Source organism: Centroberyx gerrardi, chromosome 14, assembly GCF_048128805.1.
Source record: "Centroberyx gerrardi isolate f3 chromosome 14, fCenGer3.hap1.cur.20231027, whole genome shotgun sequence".
Taxonomy (NCBI): domain Eukaryota; kingdom Metazoa; phylum Chordata; class Actinopteri; order Beryciformes; family Berycidae; genus Centroberyx; species Centroberyx gerrardi.
In genome coordinates, this window is record NC_136010.1 from 22,048,650 (window position 1) to 22,073,921 (window position 25,272).

Consider the following 25,272-nt stretch of genomic DNA (forward strand, 5'->3'; position numbering starts at 1 on the left):
AAAGATCTGAAAGGCGGTGATAGAGAGTGAGTGAGTGAGTGAGTGAGTGAGTGAGTGAGAGAGAGAGAGAGAGAGAGAGAGAGAGAGAGAGAGAGAGAGAGAGAGAGAGAGGGAGAGAAAGAGAGAGAGCACAGTTATGACACCTTCAGGGGCTGGGACTCAGAGAGAGAGAGAGAGGGAGAGAGAGAGGGAGAGAGGGAGGTGGCAGGGAGGGAGAGAGCAAGTGGGGGGTGGATTATGTTCCTTTTAGAAATTATCAAAATCTCCCCACCCCTTCCTGTCATATACCAACACATACATCTAGTCCTTCTTACAGTTATGTTCAACATTACACATGCGTAAAGAGTAAGCATGCACAGCTATTTACACTTTCTCTCCGTTGTGCACATATGTCAGACCTTTCTGGAATATTTGCCATGGTAACAATTGCGATTGTATATGTGCCTCCATCAGCACTGCGTGCAATGTCATTTGCTACAACAAGTGCATATAGCCTTGTGATTTCTCTCGCTTGAATTCTTCTGTATGAGATTAAGAAAGAATAAAGCTGAATTAACTTTTAGATGCATTGATTTTCTAGGACAAAGATGTGATCCTAGAGCTGGACTACAATGAGTTCCACACCTGAGATACTTAAACATATGTCTTTCTGTCAAACTACAGGACCGCCTCATGCGTTTGCAATTATAAACTGTAACTCAATGAACTTGACAACATCTATCAAAGCACAGACAATGTTGAAGTAATTAACTGGGTGCATAACAAATCAAACATAAGCCAAGATGTCACTAGCTTATATATCATGCACTCTTTTAATTTTTTTGGGGGGGGGAACTCTAACCCATGGATGTTTTACTGGGCCTTTTCCAGATCAAATAATTACTGCATCAGTCATTTATTGTATTGCCTCCGCAAGAGTTAATCTATAGTCTTTAACTAAACTAGCCAACGTATGCACAGAGTCCAGGATGGCACTGTGACAAGCTGTGTTGCAGCGTTAAAATACAAAAAAACAAACATCCAACACATTGGCAGTTTCACAAAAAGTTGCCACCGTCTTGATTTCATTTCAGCAGCTATCAACTGTAACCCGAACAGAGAATATATGGGCCACATCACATTTTGAAATATGAGGGTAGTGGAGGTTATTGCTGGCCAGTTGTTTGAATTGGAAGAGGCATCAACTGGATAATTAGGAGGAGGACTCGCTTTTGCTGGAATGTACATCAGAGAGTCTGAGCCAAACTGCTAATAATGCAATCCATCTCTCCACTCAACCGGTTCAGATTTTCTACACGGGCGCCATCTTCAAAAGATCACTCTGAGGCTGAGCCCTTCACCCTTCCACACAAACTCACTGCCCACAACCCTCCACAGTTCTGTGTAATGTAGCAATCAGCAAGTACTGATTAAGACGAATAATGTAAGGTATTGTAATTAATATACAGTAGGTTACTCAACGTATATATTAATGATGGTGTTATACTCAAACCTCAACATGCCAGGCATAATTCTTTAGAGTAGACACCAATGCATTGTTTTTTGGGATTTCTATCAATGCTGTATTATTATCACTCTGCAGTACTATTGTGTTACAACACAGAGGTGAAAAGCATCTTTACAACTACTCTAGTTACTATACTTGTGTAGATTGTGTAAACCTAAATTTTAGATTTTTCAAAGTCTACATTTACTTCTCCTTTGCTTTGCTGAACATAAGTGTTTACTCCTACCTTTGCTTGAGTAAGTTATACCTTTAGACATGCAATAGTAAAATGAGAGTGCTTTTAGTGAGCTACTCCTTTACTTTTACTTGAATCATTTTCAAGACAAGTATTTTTAGTCATAGTAAAGCTTGACTGAGGTAGCAGCAGTTCTACTTGAGTGAAACACTTCTCTATCCGCTTCTGCAATTAACTAACAATATCCTACTATGCATGCAGCACATTATGGTTTTACAGTATCATACCGCACTGCAAGAGTAAATGTTTAGGTTGATGCACACAGCGTACATATTTGTAAAAAGAGAACTTAAAAGCGAGGTAAATGGTCTACCCATGAAGAGCATCAGCAGAGGTCGACGACAGGTAGACTCTTGAGGAATTCCACTCTTATCTGCAGTCCCTCTGTCTCCATGTTATCTGACATGCCTTGCTGCCGCGGGTGCTGTGAGGACAGAGAAAAATATACATTTACAACATGAACATTATGACACCAACGACAAATGGGAATTTCACGTTGAATTAAACAGGATTTAGATGTTGAGCTAACGATGCTGACTTGGGTTGGCACCTTGCCACCTCCAAAATAAGGGTGTTTTCTGACTCTTTGAGACACCCACATACACACACTGGCATAAAAAATGTGCACATGTGCGTGCACATGTGTGCTGTGTGTATGTGTGGATTTGTATTTGTTTGTGTGGCACTGGGTCACCTGCTACTACTGTACAGGTTTGACACTAGAGCACACAGACATGCTTGCTGGAATCCAGGGCCCCACGAGACCAAAATCCGCCTCGCCGTCAGCAGCCTGGTGTTCTGATTAGGGGTGATTAATCTTGGCAAGGAGAGGAGAAGTCACCTGCCGTCTTGTGTTCCCATCAGCTTGCGAGCTACAGCAGCCCGGCTAGTCTGTTTCCACACATGTCCTGTCAGGAGAATGTTCCAAGAGACACGCCAGACCAACGGGGGCTCTCTTTTTCCACACTCCCCTGGATTATTCATTTTTCCTCCTCCAGTCCACACCATTTCTTCCTCGCTCTCCCTTCTCTCCCCAGCTCAGGTCTATCCCAACTGGCTCAGACACTGCTGTATCTGTGCTGTCCTCGCCCCTTTTCACAAAGCCAGCAGAGAGTCCAGAGAAACTCTGTGGTGAGAGTGCTGCTGGGCCTGTGGGGTAGTATCCCCTTCCACTCCTGAGCTGACCACCTGCCTTCTCTGCTGCACAATTTTGGGAGCAGCTCAAGAGCGTGATAGTAATATTATGGTCTAATATTGTACAACACATTGTTAGCTGATGGGGAAACAATACAAGACATAATGTTTCTTGAAGTATGAGTTGGTCCCCAGAGTGGGTTGTGGGCGTACTTTTTCGAGGGTTCCCAGTTATAGGACCTAGTTATATTTTCATTTGCATGAGTCCTCAGATGAAAGAGAACATTAAAAATGTAGGTAAATTTGGACTGAAGGATGGAACACAGAAACAAACACACACACACACACACGCACGCACGCACGCACGCACACACACACAGGTCGAGCGATGGGATTGGCCAAATGCTTGTCACCATTTCTCAAGACTACCTTTGATTGGCTATTGAAGTCATCGCGGTGTGATGTCACTAGGAAGCGCCGAACTCCAGTTTCCAAAGTTTTGTGTGTAGCTATGGATAGCTGATGAACAAAAGTGAATTACTGTCTTAGTAGCCGCCCAGATAACAGGTAAGCGTTTAAGTTATCTATAATGTTACCTACAGTGAATTCGCCTTCTGCTCTCCATTTTTAGTAACAACCAACAGTCTTGCTCAAGCTAACCACTGAGCCACAGCTGTAAGCAAACAAGCTATTAGCCGCTAACGTTAATGATGCTAGACTGTGTAGCTTTGCGACTAAATTAGACTGTTCACACCATCCATATGACTTGCGAATAAATCATTTCAGTGTTGAAACGTTATCCAACTTCAAGTGGTTTAGCATTATCTGATAGACGGTTGGTCGTTAGCTGTCTAGCAAGTCATGCTAGCTAAATTTAGCAAATTAGCTTTGTCGTTAGCAAGGAGGCTGGCTGCCAGTTGCTAGCTAACGCTTCCTTGAGTTTGATAGATGTAAACACTGGCACGCCCACCTCCCCCCGTGGTTGCACAACAAATTCTCTCACCGGGCTTCCTTTATCCCGTTAAGATTCAGGTGAATTTGGTAACAAAAAAGCCCAACTGAATTTTGTAATAGAGGAAATAGGGCACATTCTTGTAACGTTAGCCAGGCTTTGACGTGTTTGCCATTCCCTCAAGTGAACGTCAAATCTAGATAAATACAACTAAATAGGTATTAATTATAGCATCCTTCGTGATGAGATGAAACTGAAATCATCCCCGTGGCGACAGTGGGTCGATGCAGCAGCCAATAGTAACAGGATATAGCAAAGAATAATAGAAGATGAATACACCACATGGAGGTTATATAAACATATGCAACTGATAATTTCAGCATCAGACTATGTTAAGTAGAATGTATGAATGAAAAGTATGAGAAAAGGCATAGATTAGGGAATAATGGGGGTATATAAAATAATAGCAGTAGAACTTAAACAGAGATAAAGAACAAATTAATGAAGAATATGTACAATATGAAAATATGAAATGGATGCAGTATGAAATATGAGCAGATGAGAAGAAGTAGAAAATTTACAGAATATAAACATGATGTGGAAATGTTTGTCATATTTATATAAACAGAAAATCTTGGAGTGTAAACGTGCATTGTAAAATACTTTATTTAAAGGGCAATTTATGGAATTTACAGTTGTAGGCTAAACAACTTATGTACAGAATGTGTCCATTTGGATTTGTGCATGGATGGAGGTACCATGTGTAGAGAAAGTGATGATGTGTGGTGATGTGTGGTCTCACCATACAACTCATGATCACAACATGGATGGAGGTAGCATACGTACAGAACGTGTCCCAGCAAACCCTTATGCAGAGAATGTATGGAAATGTGTAAAGATCAGAAACTGTGCAAGCATATGTTGTATAGAATAGTCCAGAGCACAGGAATGCGGAAAGCAATCTAGAGTAGTTTGTACATACAGTGCAGGCGCCATGCTTCGGCTCCCTCCTAAGTTGGCTGAGGCTCGGGATTGGGGGGGGTTTGGGCAGGAAGCATAGCACAGTCTGCTGAACTTTACAAACATTGTACCCATTTTTTCCACTTTCCATTTTCTTTATTTAGATGGATGACATCAACCTACACCACAGGTACCTGAATTGGAGGCGTCGAATCCGGGAGATGGGGGAAGTGCGCCCAGCACAGGAGCGATACATGAGGTTGCTGAAGGATGGAGACACTCTCAGGTGAGCCTCTTCTTAAACATGTCTGGGTAGGGACAACTGTAGTGAAGAGATAGCTATGTATTTCTTATTACTTTTTTCCCATTACAGGTTTATTGTATGTGTCTTTGTCAGATTGATTGTAAGAGAGTAGTGCATATCAAATAACACTTCTAGCGTATATCGTATTGGTCTCTATGCCTGGGCTTCAAAGGGACCTTCAAAATGATTGGCATAACCAGTGTGTACAGTAGTGGGCTTATTACATATTCATAATTATGCTTTCTGCAGTGTAGGTTTTGCCTACTTAGATATCTGGAGGAAATTGTGTTATTTTCTTTCTTACCTAGCATTATGGGCCATGTGTTTCTTTGCCTTCATGAAAAGGAAAGGGCACAGAGGCTAATGCTGTAGAAAATATCCTGAAGCATTAGAATGGTATTAGCACGCCGACTCAGCACAAAACAGGTGGTCTTTGCCCTATGAGGAGAATGTACTGGTTTGTACCCCTCGACTGCATTCTGTTTCCTCTGTTTTTCCAAAACTCTGGTTTCTGGGGGCAGTGTGCATGTCATTGAGGGGAGCAGACTCACGACAGAGGTAGAAGAGGGCTGACAGGCGGCTAGAGGGGCACGATGTGTGCGTGCATTTGTTCTGCCATCCCCCACTAATAAACCCAAACAGTTCTGTGACTTTCCTCAGACCCACTGATTGAAACAATTAAAATCTCAAGGATTGTCAATGGAGGCTTATTTCCCGGTCAGCAAAAGATGAAAGGCATTCACCCAAAAATCTAGGCTACCCTTACTGGAAAATAAGCCTCTCTGTAATTAAGTTTTGTTTGACTCTTGAAAACCTCAGAGGCCTATCCTATACATTTTTGTTATATAGTGATTACACTCTTGCTGGAGATGTTGGTATTTGATTCAGCTTTTTGATACTGTTCTAAGCTTTCAGCAGATCTACAGTGGCTCCAGTGAACCACTGAAGTCACATGAATATCCACAATTTACCTGCTTTTTCCTTAACTTTAAGTTTTTTAAAATATATGCTTCCAGTAGCACCATCGAGCTGTGGGACACCATAAGTTTAGAAACAATAATGACTAATAATCTTTTTCGTGTTATTTGACATCCCTGATTCTCACTGTGTGGCTGAATAGCTGTTCTAAATCTGTTTTAATTTTCTTATAATTATCAACAATGGCTACACCTTTTTGTCTCGTTTCTAACATGTCAGTGCTTTGCATGTGTTTATACTGATACTGTCTTTCGATTAAAAGATGTCTTTTTCTTTCTTTTCACTCAGAGCTTTAAGATGTGTTTCTGATTGTGAATATAGCAGTTAGACCTATTAGAAGTCACCTATTCTTAACCTGTGATTTCTTCTTTTTAGTTACCAAGGGAACTCTGACGAAGTGGGTTGCTATGTGGCTCCCCATCCTTTATCAAAGGGAAATTGCTACTTTGAGGTAAGACGCATTTGATAGTGACGCCTGTTTTGACATTGCTACAAGTCTGACATGGTTACTGTAACTGAGTTTCTGATTGAGTTCTTTCCGGGCTGCAAGACTTGACAATAAGCTCTCCAAGATTTTTTGTGCCTCATTAGTTTACATGATTGCTGAAAACTACTATCTCTACCTAACAGTGTTCACTTTTTCCCCTTTTCTGTTTACCATGCATCCAAAAAGAATAGACAGTCTTTTGAAAATAAAAGGACTATTGGTCCTTGGACAATCACTCATTTTGAAATGTTGGGGGGGATTATGCACAATATGATAGGCTTCCCACATACCATCGTCCCTGGTTGTGCCCAAGATTGCTTTTCCATCCATCCAGCAATTTTATCCCCTGGAATCCTATTGCTGACAATTTTCTAAACTTCATATTAAATTCCGAGAGCCCCCCGCAGTCCCAGTTCACCAGTGCAAAACCACTACCTCAAAAATGTCCTTGCTGGGTTGGAATGAGGGATAGGGTGTGGGTTAGGTGGTATCTCCGAGCGCAAAGATTAATCTAACACACAGTGTTTTTCGGCAGGCGGGCAGGCAGACAGACTGGCAGCAGGAGAGAGAATATTGGACATGTATTTAGCAGGGTTGATGCGCCCCTCTGTATCAGGCCAGTCCAATAGTTCTCTGCATACAGCAGACTTTGAGGAAAAAGTGTCTTGGTGATTTAGCACAGGAAAGCCTGCAAGAGTCCGGTCATAAATTAGGGGCTGAGCAGAGGGTTGTGGTGTATTATTTATGAGGCAGGGGTAGAGCGGCTTGTTTGTGGGTAGTGCAAGTCAAGGCAGGCGCGGTGGCATGTGGTCAGGCGGTGGCAGGTGAGGCAGGCGTGATGGACTTCCTTTCCTGGGTTTTTAGGCTTTGGGAAGAAACATTAGACCTATACATTATCCAGTGCATCTTACCTCATCCTGCTGGGCTGCGTACAGGGCCAGATAGGACCATGCAGCATCAACCTCCTGTAGCTGTACTAAGCTCTGCTCTAAATAAATGATATACTTCTTCTACTATTTGTTTATTTAAATGATATATCCTACTTTGTCTACTATTTGTTTATTTGAAAAGAGGAGCACTTTTGCTGTGCATTTTTAGTAACATACTATGGTCACGTTTCAAATTTGCCTCACTAAGATGGTATGTAGGCCATCAATGCTGTTTGACATTATACATCACGGCTGTGAGGCGTCCCTGATTTGTGCCAGATGCGACATTTCTTTTAAATGTGATGTCAAACTCTGTTCTGACCCCTGGAGATTTGTATCTCTCTCTCTCTCTCCCTATCTTCATCTCTGTCCCTCTCTCTCTCTCTCTCCCTCCCTCCTCCATAGCAAGAAAATCTTCAGTGACAAAAAAATATATTCAAATGAGAAACGCGTTTGGAGCCTGGTAGATACTTTTGACATTTACAAGAGAGGAGTTTAGGGTGATCGTTACCCATAGTTTTACGCAACATTTTTCTCCACAGTGTGACGCACATGCTGTCAGTTTCCCAGATATCTCGAAAATTTTGGAGCTTTTTTTCCGATAAAGGTCAGGCTCCTGTCAGAGTATGCGTCACCGCTATCCTCGTGTTTCCTCATTACGCTTTCACAAGGAATCCATTTCACCTTCGTCAGTACTGCTGCACTTTCTCCACATACACTTTTCGTCATCTGTCTTCTTCGAGCCCAGCTGAACATCTGTAGCATTCCACTTGTTTCAACTGATTTATTTGAAAAATCCATTCATTAGTCAACATTCCTTGACGGCTCATCAATGAGCACATTCCTGCTCTTTCCTAATCTAAGTCATCTCACAATTTTTCGCAACCTTTATTTGGACATTCATACAGGCATTTATACTGAATGGTATTTTGATGTCGTTTAACGTGTCAAGTGCGGAAGGCGTAACCTGCCAAAACCGAAGAATCCAAGACGTTAGTTCTTTAACACAGCAGGGTAGTGTCCTCAAAAGGGTGACAAGCTGGAGCCGAGGAGGAGTAGGCCTGGATTTTTACTCAGGGAAACCCAAAAGTTTGGTTTCTGATGTGATAGTCGTCATGTGGGAGCTGCATTTTGGGTGTCTGCGCTCAAGGGAGAGATGGCGAATGAGGAAGGCAGGTAAGGGGAGAAGGGAAAGAGACATAGGGAGAAATAGAAGCAGAGGACGAACATTGCAAAAGGAGCTAGAGATGAGTTGGAGAGGTTACCGACAATGGAAGGCAACAAACACAGACGCAGACACACACATACACACACCGGATGGGGCTATTCTCCTGTATTTGCCTGTATCACCTTTCACCTAATTCTGCTTGGCGGTGTGCGTCATTTTGTCCTGATTGGGCCCGGCCGGCTGGCTTGGTGTCCGACTGGCTGGCTTGCTGTCTGAGGGAGGGGGCGGTTGTGGAGGTTTTCCCATGCTGCCAGTGGGGCTCTGGACAGCAGTATAGCCGTGGAGGGAGTCAGACTCTGGGCAGTTGGGAGAGAGACCCACACTAGTCAGACAGACTTGGGGCTAGGAAAGCCAGAGATTTACAAGCGACCTTCCCTTCCTGACTAGAGTTTTCCATTGAAAGTGTGACTCAGTGAAGTTTCTCACAGTAAAATGTATGACTCGTGTTTTGATTTGGGTTCCTGTTACCTTTGCTTTTTTTGTTCTTACTGATAAATGCTATATTTTCAGTATTTCTCCATTTTGCCCAAGTAAGTGAGTAAAACGTTAAGAGCCTGCTTGAAGTATGGCAGTGGGCTAAATTAGCTGTAATTTGTGCCACAGTAATTACAGTATTATCTGTGTGTGTGTGTTTGTGTTTATAGGTGACAATAGTGGACACAGGGGTGAGGGGGACAATTGCTGTGGGCCTGGTGCCTAAATTCTACAGGCTGGACCACCAGCCTGGCTGGCTGCCATACTCTGTAGCTTACCATGCTGACAATGGCAAGTAAGTCAAACCACAGCCATCTATGCACTACAATACAACGCCATACAGCCTGGTTTCTTCCATGAGTTGGGAAAATGGAGTGTGGCCTATTGCTGCTGAGTTCACACATAACAAGAACAGTAATCCCTCCTATCGCTCTCCTTAGCTCAATTGTCAGGACGCTACTGATCTGAACTTTGCACTCCTAACTATTGTCACTAATAATAAGTCACTCTGCATAACAGCATGAGCTAAATGCTTAAAATGTAAAAAACAAAGAAATAAAATAATGTTTTAATGAATCTATATTGGGTACTAAGCAGCTCTACTGGAGGTACTGGGGGTTCAGTGTCTTGTTCAAGGGTCTCTCAAGTGTAGTTTTTGAGTTACTGAGAGATGTGGGAATCACTTATTCACTTTACCAGCACATCAATGGAGTTATAAATAGAATCATGATTGAATATAATTCCAGCAGGAAGTAGCTTACAAGAGCCGGTGTTTTTGTTTTGAAGATCCACTCCCCTTCTCTCCTTCTAGGCTATACAATGGCAACCCTGTGGGACAGCAGTTTGGACCAAAATGTGCTCGTGGTGACCGCATCGGCTGTGGAATACACTCCGAAAATATTGAAGCAGGGTTCACAACAGTCTTTTTCACCAAAAATGGCAAAGAGGTAGGTTTTCTGTCATTAAGCCATTCAGGAATGATATATGAATGATATTTCAAACAAACACGCATGGCTGTGAAAAATAACTAGCAGAGCTGGGAAAAGTCTGTGTATATGGTGTTGTTTCTGTTCGCGTTTTGTGCATGCATGTGTGTTTGCGTATTTCTACCCATTGTCTGTCTCCATGCATCCATCTCCTATCCTGTCTCCTAGGTGGGTTCAGTGGAGGTGCCCGTGTCGGCAGAGGGCCTGTTCCCCGCTGTAGGGATGCACTCCCTGGGGGAGGAAGTGAGGATCGACCTGCAGGCCGAGTGGCTCCTGGAGGAGGATGACAGTATGATGATGGTGGACAGCCACGAAGATGACTGGGGACGGCTCTACGACGTCAGGGTTAGCGGCACGGTAAGAAGAAGAAGAAACCATGCAGTAGCCTAGTCTCTCTTTCCCTCATGGCTAGTTCAGGGTTTTCCCTGACTATGAAATTCTTACAAAGTCTTACTCTGCTCTTATGCCACTAAGCAGCCACATCACTGTGCTACTTTTTGATTGTGAGCTGTAGCAACTGTGTCGAACAACTAGGTGGGACACACTAGTAGGGATGGGAATTGATAAGATTTTATTGATACCAATGCCATTATCGATTCTGCTTATCGGTCCGGTTCTTTATCGATTCCCTTATCGATTCCCGATCAATTTTCTGTGTGGAAAAAAAAAAGTAGGCCTACACAGGTTTTCAGCGTCAACGCAGCTGTTTTATTATCTCGAGTCTGAACACAGTGTAGAATGTCTGCCTAATAACATTTGAACATGTTAAAATAAATTACAATGCTCCTTTTCTTAAAATTATATAACTTGGAAAACAAATAAGATCTTTAGATGGTTACCCTAAGATGTTTCAACATATTGCTGGTGTTTACACCCTTAAGGCTGCGTTCACACATAGCGTTTTTTCCCCAACCACTAGCGCCCTTTTCTCATTAAAAGTAAAGGGAAGCGGCCGCAAGGCGCACAAAAGGCAGCCGCTCCCAAAAAGCGCTGCAGCGGCGTTTTTTCCGTCAGAGCGGAGCGCTTTCAAAAGTTGAGAAATGTTCAACTTTTCAGAATAGCGCCGGGTGACGTGAACCGCTTTTTCCCAGCCGACCAATCGCGATGACAGAGACGCTTTCCACGTTTCCCATAGCAACAACAAATATGGAGAAAGTGAAAGTGCCGGTGGAGAAATTGGACGTTGTAATAAGTGAATTTCCGTTACCGCAACAGCGATCATAAAGGCAGTATGGATTATACTGGACATGTATTGGAAATATCTGGTAAGCCTTTGCTTGTTGCACAACACTGTTCTGTCTGTCAGAAGTGCTAACCAGCTGGTTAGTGAGCTAGCAGCTGCTCAGCTAACGTCAGGTGACGTTGCCGTGATCCGCTTCTTATTTCTCCTCACAAAAAGCGCTCCAGGCAGCGCTTTTTCCACATCAAAAAACGCTATGTGTGAACACAGAAATGGTAATTTTACAGACGTTACAAGTAGCACTGTTGCCATCTTTCTTCGTGAAATGAAGCCACGCTTTGGACCGTTTCTTCCTCTCGGCCATGACTCCTTGTTGCAAGTTTCCAGCAGTGTAGATGCAGAGTTTGACGTCATGACGCATGAGTTTTTGCAATGTGCATGCGCAACTGTCAGAAAAACGTGCCGGCATCGATAAAAGGAATTGATAACCTCGGAGGCATACGATTCCGATGGATCAGACAATTGGGAACCGGTTCTCAACTGGAACCGGTTCTCGATTCCCATCCCTACACACTAGTGCGTGATTGGTTGCTGATTGGCGATGTTGCTTAAAATGAATGGACTTCCGGTAGCTGGAGTTCAGAGAGTGCCTTTTCTATAGTTAGTGCTTCTGCATGGTTGCCTTGTGTTTGTTTTGTACTCTTAGGAGATTCTTCGGCTGCCTATTCTTTGGCAAATCCCACTTTGTTGACAACATTACTACCTAAATCTCTCTAAAAGGGAAAGCCCTAGACACAATTACTTAGTTGAATTATTTAGCATCAGTCGTTGTATGATCTTGCCGTGACTGGCTTTGGGTTCCCTTTGGGGTGTTTTTGGAGATTGCTTCATGACATCAGCATAGGGATTTTCCTCTAAGTTCAGTCACAAGATAAACAGTGAACAGGTTGGGTGTGTTGTCTCTCCTACCCTTTTTGCTAGATCAGAGTCATGGATTGTACAAGAGTTTGGCAAATCCAACTGTAAAGCTCAGGCACACTAGCAGAGAAAGAAACCAACTTTTTTGTCTACAGGACTCAATAGCTGGTAAATCCCAAATTTCAGCAGCTATTATTTTATTAGACTACATTGTAAGAATTAGGGCTGCCACAAACGATAATTTTGATAATTAATCAGATGATTATTACAACAATTAAAACAATTACCGACTTGCAGTTGAGAAGGGCTATGACAAATGATTCTTTTCACAGTTCAGTACTCAAAATAATGAGAGAAAGACACTTTGAAAAAGTATCAACTTGTTTGTCTTAGTTTGTCTTTCTTCCCTCTTCAAAACAGAAATCCTGATACAATGTTTGAGGGTTTACTGAACTGACATGTCCACTTTTTATTTTTCTCAATTTCTCAATTACATTTTTTCTTTGAGAGAAGCTACTATACACTTCTGTTTTACTACACCACACTACGCTACAACACACTATATAAACACTACTTCACACTATTGTTTTGCCACAGTACAAATTTCAATACTATGTGTCTTGGAACTATACTCATACCAGCTGCACTAGCCTCCAATCAGCTTCAAAGTCATTTGATTTTGAAAAACATAATCCTTCATGTTTGTTTTACATCTATGCAACATTTGCTTGAACCTTGAACATAGCTTCAACATAGCCAGCCTTACATACAAAGCCTGAATAGCTCCTGGTTAGAACAATGAATAACAGTACTGAGATGTTCATTCAGGCTGTTACAGGCGAGCGTACTGAACCAAACTAGAGCTACAACCTGCTGTTGCGGCCCCTGCTCCTGCTTGGACTAAAAATAATGGATTTACGTAATAGGAACTATCATGGATCATGGAACTAATGGGGAAAATCACAATTGACGTACATGTAAATAGAGTAACAGGTCATCATTACAAAGCTGTTTATAGCAGCTGTTTGTGCCATCGCATCGTCTTCATCACCCTATGTGTTAGAAATTGACTTTATCGCTACTACGCTTCCAAGATTAGTTTCAGATGACACTGTACTAGCACTTGATGAGCGCTCTGCAGTGCTTACATAAGGACCTTTCTTTACATGTTTAATTGTTTCAGCCCTAGTTAGAATCTCCAAATGATGGTTGGTCACCTGTCAAAGTGGCTGGTAGAATAGATCAACTTGCCAACAGTAGCCAAACACTCACCAGAATTTGGCTGGCGGCTGGTGTTAATATCCCACCCTGCACACAAGCCTGTTATGTTCCTGTATCTGTGTGTATCAACATTCAGAAAGCGCATCATGCAGGGGGCATGCAGGCCGTGTTAAGAAGCTGGACCGAGAGTACACAGCAGTAATACTGGAATTCCCATTTCAACGATGGTCTGCTGGAATTGCTTTTTCCTTATCTGTTGTGCAATGCATACTAATTGTTCCAATGCATTAGAATTCATTAGTTATAGCCACCTCCTCCTGATTTCTATTGAATGCACCAGATTGCAGCTCACATCTGGAACAGTCCACTATCCTCAAACCTAAATAACTGTATGATAGTAGACTGATAGGATACATTCCATGCTGTTAAATCCCCACTAGAAAACCATATTGATATGTAGATTTTAGAATCATACAAAATATATTAAATGCATACAATATTTGATTTGAGGATGTGAGTCCTTAAGAGACAAGATTTAACTCTTACATACTATATTGGTTTAGGTTAAATATAAATTATATTAGACTAAAATAGACATTTCGTAAAACAATATTAATCTCTTTTTTTGTTGTGTTATGCAATGGTTAATATTGACTGACCTTTCGCCTTGTTGGTGCTAGCGAAATTTGTTCAGGGCCATTTTCTCAGACAGACTAAGCTATGATTCAAGTAGTTGGTATTACCCATTTCAAAGGAATTCAATGAATGTCTTTTTCAACAAAGCCAAGTGAGTACAACGATCAGAGGTTTGATATTCCCATCGCTTTGTAGGACAGTGAACTGTAACTCCTTTGTTCTGTGGTAAGGTGTGAGCACTCATCAACCCCCCCCCCCCCCCCCCCCTTTCCCAACTTCAAAAATACAGTGAGAAGTTAAAAGGCTGCAGGCGGGTTTCTCACTGACACAGGAGAGATAGAGGCGAGCCTGTGTGTGGGTCCCGTACGCGGTTGCGTGATAGACGTGTCTGTCCGCAGCGGCACACGAACATCCGCCACACACACACACACACACACACACACACAAACAGGCCATCATCCTTTCTGAAGGCAGACAGAGGTCATAAAAGCTGGGTGCTGTGGGTGAGGATTCAACCGATGATTCAACCAGCGCTCTCCCTCTCACCCTCTCTCTCTCTCTCTCTCTCTCTCTCTCTCTCTCTCTCTCTCTCTCTCTGTCTCTGTCTCTGTCTCTCTCTCTCTCTCTCTCTCTCTCTCTCTCTCTCTCGCTCTGTTTTTCTGGACCGAGGGCTGGCAATGGCACGGAACGTGTTGGTGGAGCCAAGTGCCTGGCAGTCCACCAGGTTGTAAAAATTCAATAAGGGGAGTAACGGGACTCTAAGGAATCTTTTACTCCTTCTCATGTGGTTGGAGGTTTTCACAGCTGGGGTGCCCGGCTGCATGGTCCGCTCAGCAGTCCAGCAGCGATTTCTTTCTGTGTTTTTTTTTTTTTTGTTTTTTGTTTTTTTTTAGTTTCTTTTCTCTCTTTCTTTCTTCCTTTCTCTGTCATGAGTAAACTACCATCAGCCCTCAGCTGCATGGTGCAGTTGCCGGTGTAAGGGCTTAAGCGGGTGATGATGCTCAGACCGATAAGGCTGTCGAGTTTTGACAAGCACAAGGGTTTAGTACGGGCAGTGAAGACGGGGCTTTATGGAACGAAGTGGTAACAGTAGCTGCTCCCAACAATGGCTAGAATGAGTAGAGTGAGAGTGGAAATGAACAGCAACAAAGAGAAGGAGTAGGAAAGTAAGGCAAAGGAAATGAAAGGAAGGGAAGGGAAAAAGAAGGATGGGATAGGAAAGGAAAAATAAGGAAAGAGGAAAGGAAATTAAAGGAAGGGAAGGAAACACAGGGAAAGAGGAGGAAAGGAAAGGAGATGGTTTGTTTTGAAGGTTATAAAACTTTGAGTTCAGGTCAGGATTAGTATGATCTAGGGTTGCACTTTAATGGCAGAAGATTATGTGAGACACAAGGTGGGCTCACTTAATCTCTTTATTGGTTTTGACTTCTAATTCACTTCATTGTGTGGTTTAAACCAATACTAAAACTGTTCCACTTTGCCCAAGTGTGGATCTCTCTTCTCTCTCTCTCTCTCTCTCTCTCTCTCTCTCACTTTCTCTCTCTCTCTCTCTCATGTTATATGTTATTTAAATCCAAACAAAACACGTATGCTTTTCAATACCTTTTTAGTTCTCATGTCCATAGATTTGATATATAGTTTAAAGGCTATGAAAATATTTTTCCTTCTTTCACATATGTGTAGCTATGCAACAGAGATTTCCAGTGTTGTTTTCCGATGACTTACGGATCTATCGTTGTGTTGCCATAGCTGTCTTACACCTCTCCGGCTGCATGCAGTTTTTCACCAGGCAGTACCTCGCTAACGTTTGGTCAAAACATTGGAATAGTTTTTATGTGTTGCTATTTGATAAGTGCGGATAATGACTGTTCCGGAAGATAGCTGTCCTTACTGATGGTTAAGAGGAGGAAAAAATAAGGAGAGGGAAAAGATTGCCGCAAGATAAATGACTTTTCTGACTGGTATGCTTTTTATGAGGCGGAATTGAGAAGTGCAAAGCCGCAGAATGCACAGAGTACAATGGCGATGGTAGTGACTTGTCTGCAGCTGAGTCTTTGCCTTTGTGAACTGTTTACATTGCAGTCGGCGGGATGGCCGCTCCTGTTTAGATAAGTGGGTATCAGATCCCAGCTTTCTGCCAACTGTCATCATGCCTACCTAGCCAAATATTCCCCGTCTCGCGCTAATCTATCCAAGCCTAAATTTTTCTGTTTTATAACTCTCTCACTCTCTCTGTCTCTCTCTCGCTCTCTCTGTCTCCCTCCTTCTCCCTCTCTTCCCACTCCATCATCATCAAATATTGCCTTTGCATCATTCGTCGGTTATCCTTGAAACAACTCTGATAAAGTTGGTATAAAAGAAAAGTTTGAGCATCCCATTCAAGAAGTTTAGTTTCTTTTTTCACTCTGGCCTCCTTCACCTTTTCATTAAAACATCTCTATTTTTCTATGCTGTTTTTTTCCATTCAACTTTTTATCACTCATCTGAAGGCCATTTGTTCAGGGTAATGAATACTGTTCCCCCCATGCACATATTTGAGTGGAAAACTGAAGTAAATGGAGTGAATTTTAATTCAATGGCTGTGCCCTTGGTGGCTCTGTTTAGCCCATAAAGAGTTTCACTGGCAGTTCGATTTGTGGTGAAAGCAAGTGCGTCATTATGCAAAATGTAAACAAAACCTGGTGACGCTTGCCAATGCAGCAGACATCCTCAACTTTTTTTTTTTTTTAAATCTCCCACATGGTAACATCACTTGAAAAGAAACAAAAGCTTCTCTCCATTGTGATCACAAGAGCACAAATGATGTTCCTCTGTCCCCTCTATCCTTCACACACGTTAACACAGTAAAACTCAACACATCATGTCCTCAGTGACCGCAGGTGTCTTCAGAATGTCTTAGAAAATATGCACTGAACTCGTTGACTTTCTTAGTGTAGCACCGAACAGCTGCTTGGAGTCTGAGCTCTTCTGATAAATCAAGCCACTCTCACACGGTTTATAAAGATTTGATTAATCTGTTAACTTTATTCTCCAAGGCTTTCTTTTAACACCAATAAATTTAATGTGCTTTTACAGGTGATCTGACTTGTTTAATCGCATAAGATTTCACAGTGATTACTTCATGGTACATATTACATTCGTTTTTATTAGATTCATTAGATTTATTCTCTCCGCCTTTGTCATGATTGTCTTAGGCAAACACAATATGTTTGATAATCCACTTGAATGACATCAGATTAATAAAAAGTCAAACTGAAACTCGTTGAGTGATCTCTCAGTTTGATTTTTTTTATATTGTTTTATCTGTTTTTCTTGCGAGGCATTTGGCTGGCCCTGCATTGCGTACGTGCGGCTCAGTGCGAACACGAGCCGCCAATCCTCTGCCTCCTGTTGCCACAGCAGTCGCTGTGCCCACCAACTTAATCCCCTCAGCTGCGGATGAGTGGGCGGGCAAGTAAGTGGACAGCACCTGAGTCTGCAGTTATCAGTTTTCCCAAGCCTACTCTCGCTCCCTCGTCGCCCATATCTCACGTTCACGCCCTCCTCCCTCTCTCCATGTGGAGATACAAGCTCCTCAGGATGTGGGCACCCTCCTTGTCCACTTCACTTTTTGCCAAAAATGTTATGCTACAAAATTATTTTGAAATGCATTAGCTTTGGATTTTTTTGACTGAGGTGTACTCTAAGGGTTGATCATTTGTACCATTTTGCACACTTTCAGTTCCAAATGGACTTTGCCACACAGTTCAGTGTCCACTCCAGACCTCCTCTCCTCTTTTCCCCCACTTTGAGCTCATGTGAAGTTAAGTTAGTATGAAGAACAACACCAGTCATTGTCAAGATTGTAATAATCATCATGGCTCCATTCCACATTGCACCTTTTCCAATTGCCAGAGCCAGCTGCAGTACCAACGCCCCACTAAGGTTGCCTGCTTCCTTCCTTCCTTCCTCTGGGAACAATAGTCATGAATCCCACCATGACACTGCTGTTTCATCTGATGGATGAAAGTTCACAACTTTCCCATCAAGCTGTTATGGTTGCCATCAGCCAGGCCCAGCAATGGCACCATCACTGTCGCCTGCAGCTCTAGGAACTGAGCAGCGTGAGAAAAGAGGAAGCTAGGACTGACTTAATCTAAGGGAGGTCGACGGACTGACTGGAGGCTGGCTGGCTGGCTGGCTGGCTGGCTGGCTGGCTGGGCCGGACCGGACCTGCTTTTAGACAAGATGACTGGAGTAAAATCTCTGCTTTGTCTGCATCATTTATGACAGCCACTCCTAGATGGTAGTGAGTGATATCTCATTTTTGTATGTTTATTTATGCTCATGTTTTATTGTGTTATTGTGCTAGCTTGTTAAATATCAGCCTGGCTTAGGGAAGGAAATTAAACAGTAGCAGCAGCTCTCAGTGGGAAACTGCTGCAGATTGTATTTTGCTTGACATACGGTAGCCTAGTTGTCGGATGTCCTCACCAGAAGATATGACTCTGCTCTCCTACTTCATCTACATGTTTTCCTCTTCATTTCGCCTTCACTTGCTCAGTTTCACATTTCGTCTTTTCTTGAGACTCCCCTTGGATGTCCTCACCCAAAAAATATGGCTCTGCCCTCCTGCTGTATCTATACACTTTCAGTTTCTCCTTCTCTTACTCGGGTTTCACATTTGTCTTCTCTTGAGGTTCCCCATAACTCCTGATTCTTTTTGCAGAGGCAATAACGCACTGTCAGATGACAGATTTGTGTGCAAGAGCCCCCCCAGGCCTACAGTACCATGCAGCTCATTTGTTTTCAGCTATCATCACATAAAACTGATTGTGAGCTGCGCCTCCCTGGAGGTAAGTAGAGATTAGCAGTGTGGGGGGGAGGGCAGGACGGAGCTTCTGCTGCAGACAATTATGCTCTTAATATCGCATTGTGGGGAGGAGAGCAGAGGAATTATATCTAGGTCACTCATGGCCCCAGCTGGGGGATTTTAGAGAGAAGAGAAAAGTTTATTTTATTTTCTGTCTTTCATTGGTTCATCATAGTGCTGATTATTCTCTATCTTGAAAATAGTTTCTGTTATGTCACAGTGTGTAATAATGTGCGATACTCACACCTTTATGTAACAGCTGTTTTTTCATCTGAAGAAAAGTCTTCAGCAGAATTTACTTTTCATGTGAGTGTCTCTGTGGAATAGATGAATATAAAGAGGAGGCAGGAGAGAGGGTTTCACTGGATTTCTTGAAAGGAACATCTGAGGCTTTAGCAATGTCCTTGTTCAGAAGGGGAAAAAATCGATACTCTTATCGACTTGTGTATTATTTCTGATAGCTTTCCTCAAACCTATCCCACTGAAAGGCTATGGGATATTTCCCCCAATTTGGATAGCATCTATCCAATGTTTTTATGTCACACAGTTGTTGATGTTGGACGCACACTGCAAGATGTTGGCCAGATTTCTATTTTTATACAGATTTGGAATATCATGCTGAAAATGTCACGTCTTCTCAAGTCTCACGTCACATTTTTTGGAGAACCCAGATCTTGCAAATTTGGCTAGGATGGAAGCTGTTCGCAATTATTTCAAGGCCTAGTCTCTGGACAATGGTATTGGACCTTCCTGGAGACTTGGATTTTTGTAAAACCTAACACCTTCCTCATCCCCCTGAATAGTGCACTTGTTTCAACCAGCACTAACATACAACACTTTGGCACTATGAAGAATACTAAACTGTGATTTCTTTATTGATATACCTGCGCACCTTGCCATCTTTTCATGGCATCCCCTCTCCGGTACCATTTAGGTCTTACCCAAGAATAACTTTAGGGCTTTTTCCAGCAGTGACAACCTCTCCGTAAAACTTTAACTTTTTACGACTTTGTAACCCATCCAAAGAAATCAGTGGTAGCGGCAGTACATGCTGGCATTGGAGCCACGAGTTAAGTTGGGCAACATCCTCCCAGCAGTGGTAATGGTGATAATAAAATGGAGTGTATTAAAAGGTGATGAAAAGCTCCACATGGCCAGTGAGTGATGAGGTGTCAGTGGAGGGCAACTATGTGGGCCCTTGGCTCTCCCAGGTTTCAAAGGAAAGCTTGGAGGGAGGATTGGTTGATTAAAGCTGCAAAGTGACTGTTCAAGTCTATTGTTGTTTGTTGGGCATTGTTTCATGAAATAACTCTTGGCCGTAGCAGAGTATTCAAAAGTTATTGCCAGTGTGTCATGGCGCATATGATCACAGTCAGAACAAAAAGGTAGTCATTCATGCTCCCGCAGCATTTTAAATACAGTGTTGCTGCGGGTGGGGTAGTTGCCTCAAGGCATGCTGAACGTATTCAGGATAATATCAGCTTGTCTCCTAACTGTAAATATTCGTTCACCTAACTTCACCCCGCTTACTAGCTGTGTCAGTGCTGCGGTAATGACAGGTTGTGTTTTGGTTTTGCATATTGTTTGGGTGCTTAGTGCTTCTTTGAAGTTCCTAACCCAGTTCAAACAAGGTCAATCCCCCAACAAGAGCCTGCTATAGCATATGCAATGTTACATGCCTACACGAGACAGATGTTAAAGTATTGTCGTGAATGATTGATTTGTTTGGATGTAGTTCTTCACAATCATGTAAACATGTGTTCACACACACAAAGAGTGACAGTCACTGCAAATATGGTGTTTGAGTTGTTACCTAAGAACCTGGCATTTGAGTTGAGTTTGAAGACATCAGCTCTCATTCCGATGTTTTGAATATCTGTGAACTTTTAATGAATAGGTGGCTGTGAGTTGTAGCGGTTTTGTTCAAGGTAATTTATGGCTTAGAGGAAAGAGCCAATGTAGTGTTTTTCATTGTAATGTAAACAAAGCCATGACACGGTTTAGGTAGAGTAATTTTAACACCGTTCAGCACTAGTGGATGCATTCAGCACAAACATCACCTGTTCGCTGTTGGCCCATACAAAAGCAGCAATGACAGAGTGGCTGTAACCAACTGTGGCATTATGACAGTAATTTTGTTTCAGTCCATCAAGATATTCATCTTGGTTGCCTGCTGCGCAAAAAAGTGACTGATGGACAAGTCAGATTTAGCTACTGGAGGGCATCCAACTCAACTGAGAGATGAATTAGAGCAGGGAATCAGAGCCTCTGTTTCAAGGCCAAGGCCAGCTAATGCCTTTTCCAAATTATGGTGCCACCTTTGGCCCAGATCATTCCGATTCTTTTTATTTCCATATTTAAGTTTAACAGCACACACATATACAGGTTTATAGTAAGAGAAGAATTAGAGTTGTTAGGAAATGTGCAGGAGAGCAAAACAAAACAAAAAAAACCCCTTATGAATCCCTTTTAGTACCTCCACTGGACAGATGACAGATATACAGAGAAACAGAACCAGGAAAAGGACAGAAGCAAGGTAATGAAAATAACAATCACAAAAAATAGTGAAATAAATGCAATAAAGACAAAAATAAGTCACTGAGTTGGAGGACCTCCACTGTTCTCTCGACAGTAGCACTGTTCCAGTAACTATTATGGGATGTCTAACCAGGTCAGGGCTTGGTCGCGAAGTGTGAACCACATAAAAGAAGAGGTTCCTTCATTTCAGTTTCACCTTTCTTTAAGTTCCCCCATTAGGTGTGACAGGAAACTGGAAGGACCACTCTCTGGGCGTTACATCTGTTTCCCAGGCAGCAGCTCAACAAAACATGGCCTTGCACACCACCACCACCACCACTCTCACCACGCAGAATGACAGGAGGGAGCGAGAGAGAGACAGAGAGAGAGAGAGGTGTGGGCAGTGCTGTCAGCAGTCTCAGTGAAGCATGCTTTGCTCAAGGCTACGTCTCTCTTTCTCTGCCTTCCTGTCTCTCTCCCCCCTCCATTACTCAGCAGCACGGAGGCAAAAAGGTGTGACTGAATGCTCATCACACTGAAACTCCCTCCTCTTCCAAAAGAACGGCAACTGTCCAGGCATGAAAGTTGAAGAGGTTGAGGAGACAAGAGAGAACAAAACACAGGACAGCATGTAACAAACAAAGTGGAGGCTAGTGAGTTGAAAGCTCTCAATGCTGCACCGTAACTGTTATCCACTTTAGCAATTGTTAGGTGTGAGCTTTATAAAGAAATTCAAAGGTTTTGGCTCCAGTTGGTGTACCACTGCACAGATTGAGAAGTGAAGAGGTTTGCGTTGTCGAGAAGTAATGTGCAGTAATGAAACATCTATTTACAATGGGACATTGGGATAAATTGAGTAGCACAAATACTCTTCCATTATGGCGAATAATCTGATAGATACACAATATTACACCTTTAATTACAACCTGTTAGTGTACTAGGAGTGGAACAGTACATGATGAATAAAGTGCGTCCCACACCAAAGTCGGTACCACAACTTTGGTTTGGGACGTACATGTGAACAGGATGACATTCAGTTTAATGGCTGCATGTCGCTTCAAAATCAACAGCCTAAAAGCTAAACTATTGCTGGCTGTGTTTACTGTTATTTTCATTACTCTTGAATTTGTCACTTATGGACCTTGACCATTGAATACACTGAGAATAATATTTCTGCAAGCTGTAACCTTACTTGGCTGCAATAGATCAGCTTTATGCAACAAGCTTGACAGCTAGTATCTAAGTCAATTAGCAGTAGCCTCTGGCTCTAAATGATTAATTCTGTGATGTCATCTCAATATTTGTTAAGATATGTGAATACATGGAAAGGGATAAGCACTTAAACAGGTGGGTTGTGTTTATTCTTGGGTAAAACAAATGGGAAAACTAGCATTAGCTGAATTCTACTCACAAGGGCTACAAACAAGAAATAACATTACTGACTGTGAAACCCTGGCTTAACACCCTCCTTTGAATTTCTAACTTGAGCTTGATGTCACTTGATGTCCCCCAAATTTCAGTTTGTTAAAGCCCACTGCAAGTGTTGTTGTCATTTCGGGGTTCCAGGCTCATGTCTGGTTCCTTTTAGTTTAGTCTAACCCTAACCCTCCCAATTACCAATCGTTTTGTCCTTTAAAATGTGAAACCATGGCATTAGAAATATCACAGGGCTAATTTATTGTGTTATCAACTTAATCTATCTAAAACAAATATTTGCTATCAAACCATCTGTGGATGTTGTGTCAGGGAAGCCATCTCTCTGTGCTAGACTGCACAGAGCTAATTATGGAACCCGAAATCCTTTATTTACTTTATTATTTTATAAGTCATCTATCTAGGCTATTTGAAAAAGTTAAAGTGCTAAACTTAGTAACTAGTTAATGTTCATTCCACCCAATATACAAAATAGCAAATTCAGCATTAGAATTTAAATTTCCCTCACTGTACTGAAAATGTACTTAATTGTATCCCCAAATTTGAGGTATGTACTAAATTGTGGGTTTTGTGAACCATTCCACCACTACTATCTTTTTCTACTGTCCTTAAATAAACAATCAGGTCAAATGTTATCGTTATATTTTGTTATCGTTATATTTAGCTTCCATGTGCAGATTCCGTTTGAGACTACTTCACCCAGGACAGAATATATATATTCCTCTACTTGTGTAAGTTTTTATGGCCCACATCGCTCTTCTCCTCTCCTCTTTTCGTGTCTTCTCTTGTGTCACCAGCCTGACCCACAGCAAATCAGAGACAAACAACCACCTATAGCTGTGCTTTCTCACAGTTACGTGCCTTATGAGAAATATTTCCACTGCACAAAGCAGATAGTGGTTTTGTTAAGAGTGTATGGAAAATGCAGGGGTCAGGGTCACTTCTGTGGTCTGCTTGAGATATATATATATATTCTTTTTTTCAGAACACACAACTCAGACATTACTGTAAATCTTTGCTACATACAAATAGATATGTTGTAATACTTTACTGTTAAAATCATTTAACAATCATTTATTTTTTAACAATTATTTTGCAGTAATTGTCCATGAAGACTTCCCAAGCTACTTAGAACTTATAACTTAAAATTAAGCCTATCATAACTCATAACGTTACGTCACATAACGTTACATAATGTTAATTTGTTTACAAATTATCAGGGGTTTTTTCTGTCACTAAATAGGCGTAAAACTTACCTTTAGCTCTCATGTGAAACCTTGTATCAAAAACAATGTCTTCAACCCAATAAATCATTATGGAAACAAAGCCAGTAGTGGTGTGACAAAGCATCAGTGGTTGGTGTCATATTTGTCCTTTAATAATGTAAGTTCTTAATTTAAAAGTTACAAAAATACTTAGAAATGTACACAGCAATGGTTGAACAGAATTTAAGAGCATAGAAAATGGCCTGAACCACAGCCAAAGGTTGTGAGATGAAGAAAACCATTGCAAACCGTGGCATTTGCCAACCACAAGATCTAAACCTATTTATAACACAAGTCTTGCATTTTCCTTAGTGTGGGCAGGGTTTGACAGCATTTATCTACCAGCTCTTGTATGTTTGATCTCCTCAAATTAACCTAAGCTGGTATTTAACATAATCGAGTTTAATATATTGCTACACAGGTACTGCACAAATACTGTTTTCAACAACTGGTATGATCTTTCAGTCAAGCTCAGAGCCTGAAATGAAACTTTTTGACTGCCTCAGCTGCATTTCAGAGTTATTTCCACTTTGATGGATCACCAAGCAACAGGCAATAACAAAAAGGGAAAATGGTAATAACCTAATTGACTGACTTTTGACGTAGCTCTTGAATAGCTGTTCCCATCAGGTGTGCCCTTCATGTGCCTAGCTTGTGGAACATAGCACACCCAGGTGGCGTCACACACACACACACACACACACACACACACACGCAAACATTCACGTGCACACACAGGCTTAATGCACAAGTAATTTTGTCCACCCCCACCTTGTCTGTCATCCTAGCCTTTCAAACTGGGGGCGTATTCTTCTCCGTTACACACATGTGCTCACATGGCACAGAAACACTGCTGAGCCTAAAGGCTTTGTGGTTGCCTAGCTGCCCACCTACTCACCCGAACCCGCCCGTCTTCATCTGTTTGGATGCCTAAGACCAAAGTAGACCTAAAAGTGATGGCATTATCCTCGTGTACGTGCAATTTCAAGTGGCTGTTCATACTTGTAGGATAGTCACAATGGGCGGTTCAGAGTAGTTTCGACTGGGTTTGGAAGTGCCAATCTATCATTGCGCC

The 25,272-nt window shown here is 42.1% G+C and overlaps 1 protein-coding gene across 1 annotated transcript in view; it reads left to right on the forward strand.

The window, feature by feature from the left end:
• Positions 1-3,347: 3,347 nt before the first annotated feature.
• spryd3 (SPRY domain containing 3) overlaps positions 3,348-25,272 on the forward strand; it is a 39,577-nt gene continuing 17,652 nt past the window's right edge. Inside the window, exons 1-6 of the mRNA XM_071915522.2 lie at positions 3,348-3,443; positions 4,953-5,074; positions 6,446-6,521; positions 9,359-9,483; positions 10,000-10,135; positions 10,343-10,531. Of these exons, the coding sequence (XP_071771623.1) occupies positions 4,953-5,074; positions 6,446-6,521; positions 9,359-9,483; positions 10,000-10,135; positions 10,343-10,531 (648 nt within the window). The 5' untranslated portion in view covers positions 3,348-3,443. The remainder of the gene's footprint in view (positions 3,444-4,952; positions 5,075-6,445; positions 6,522-9,358; positions 9,484-9,999; positions 10,136-10,342; positions 10,532-25,272) is intronic.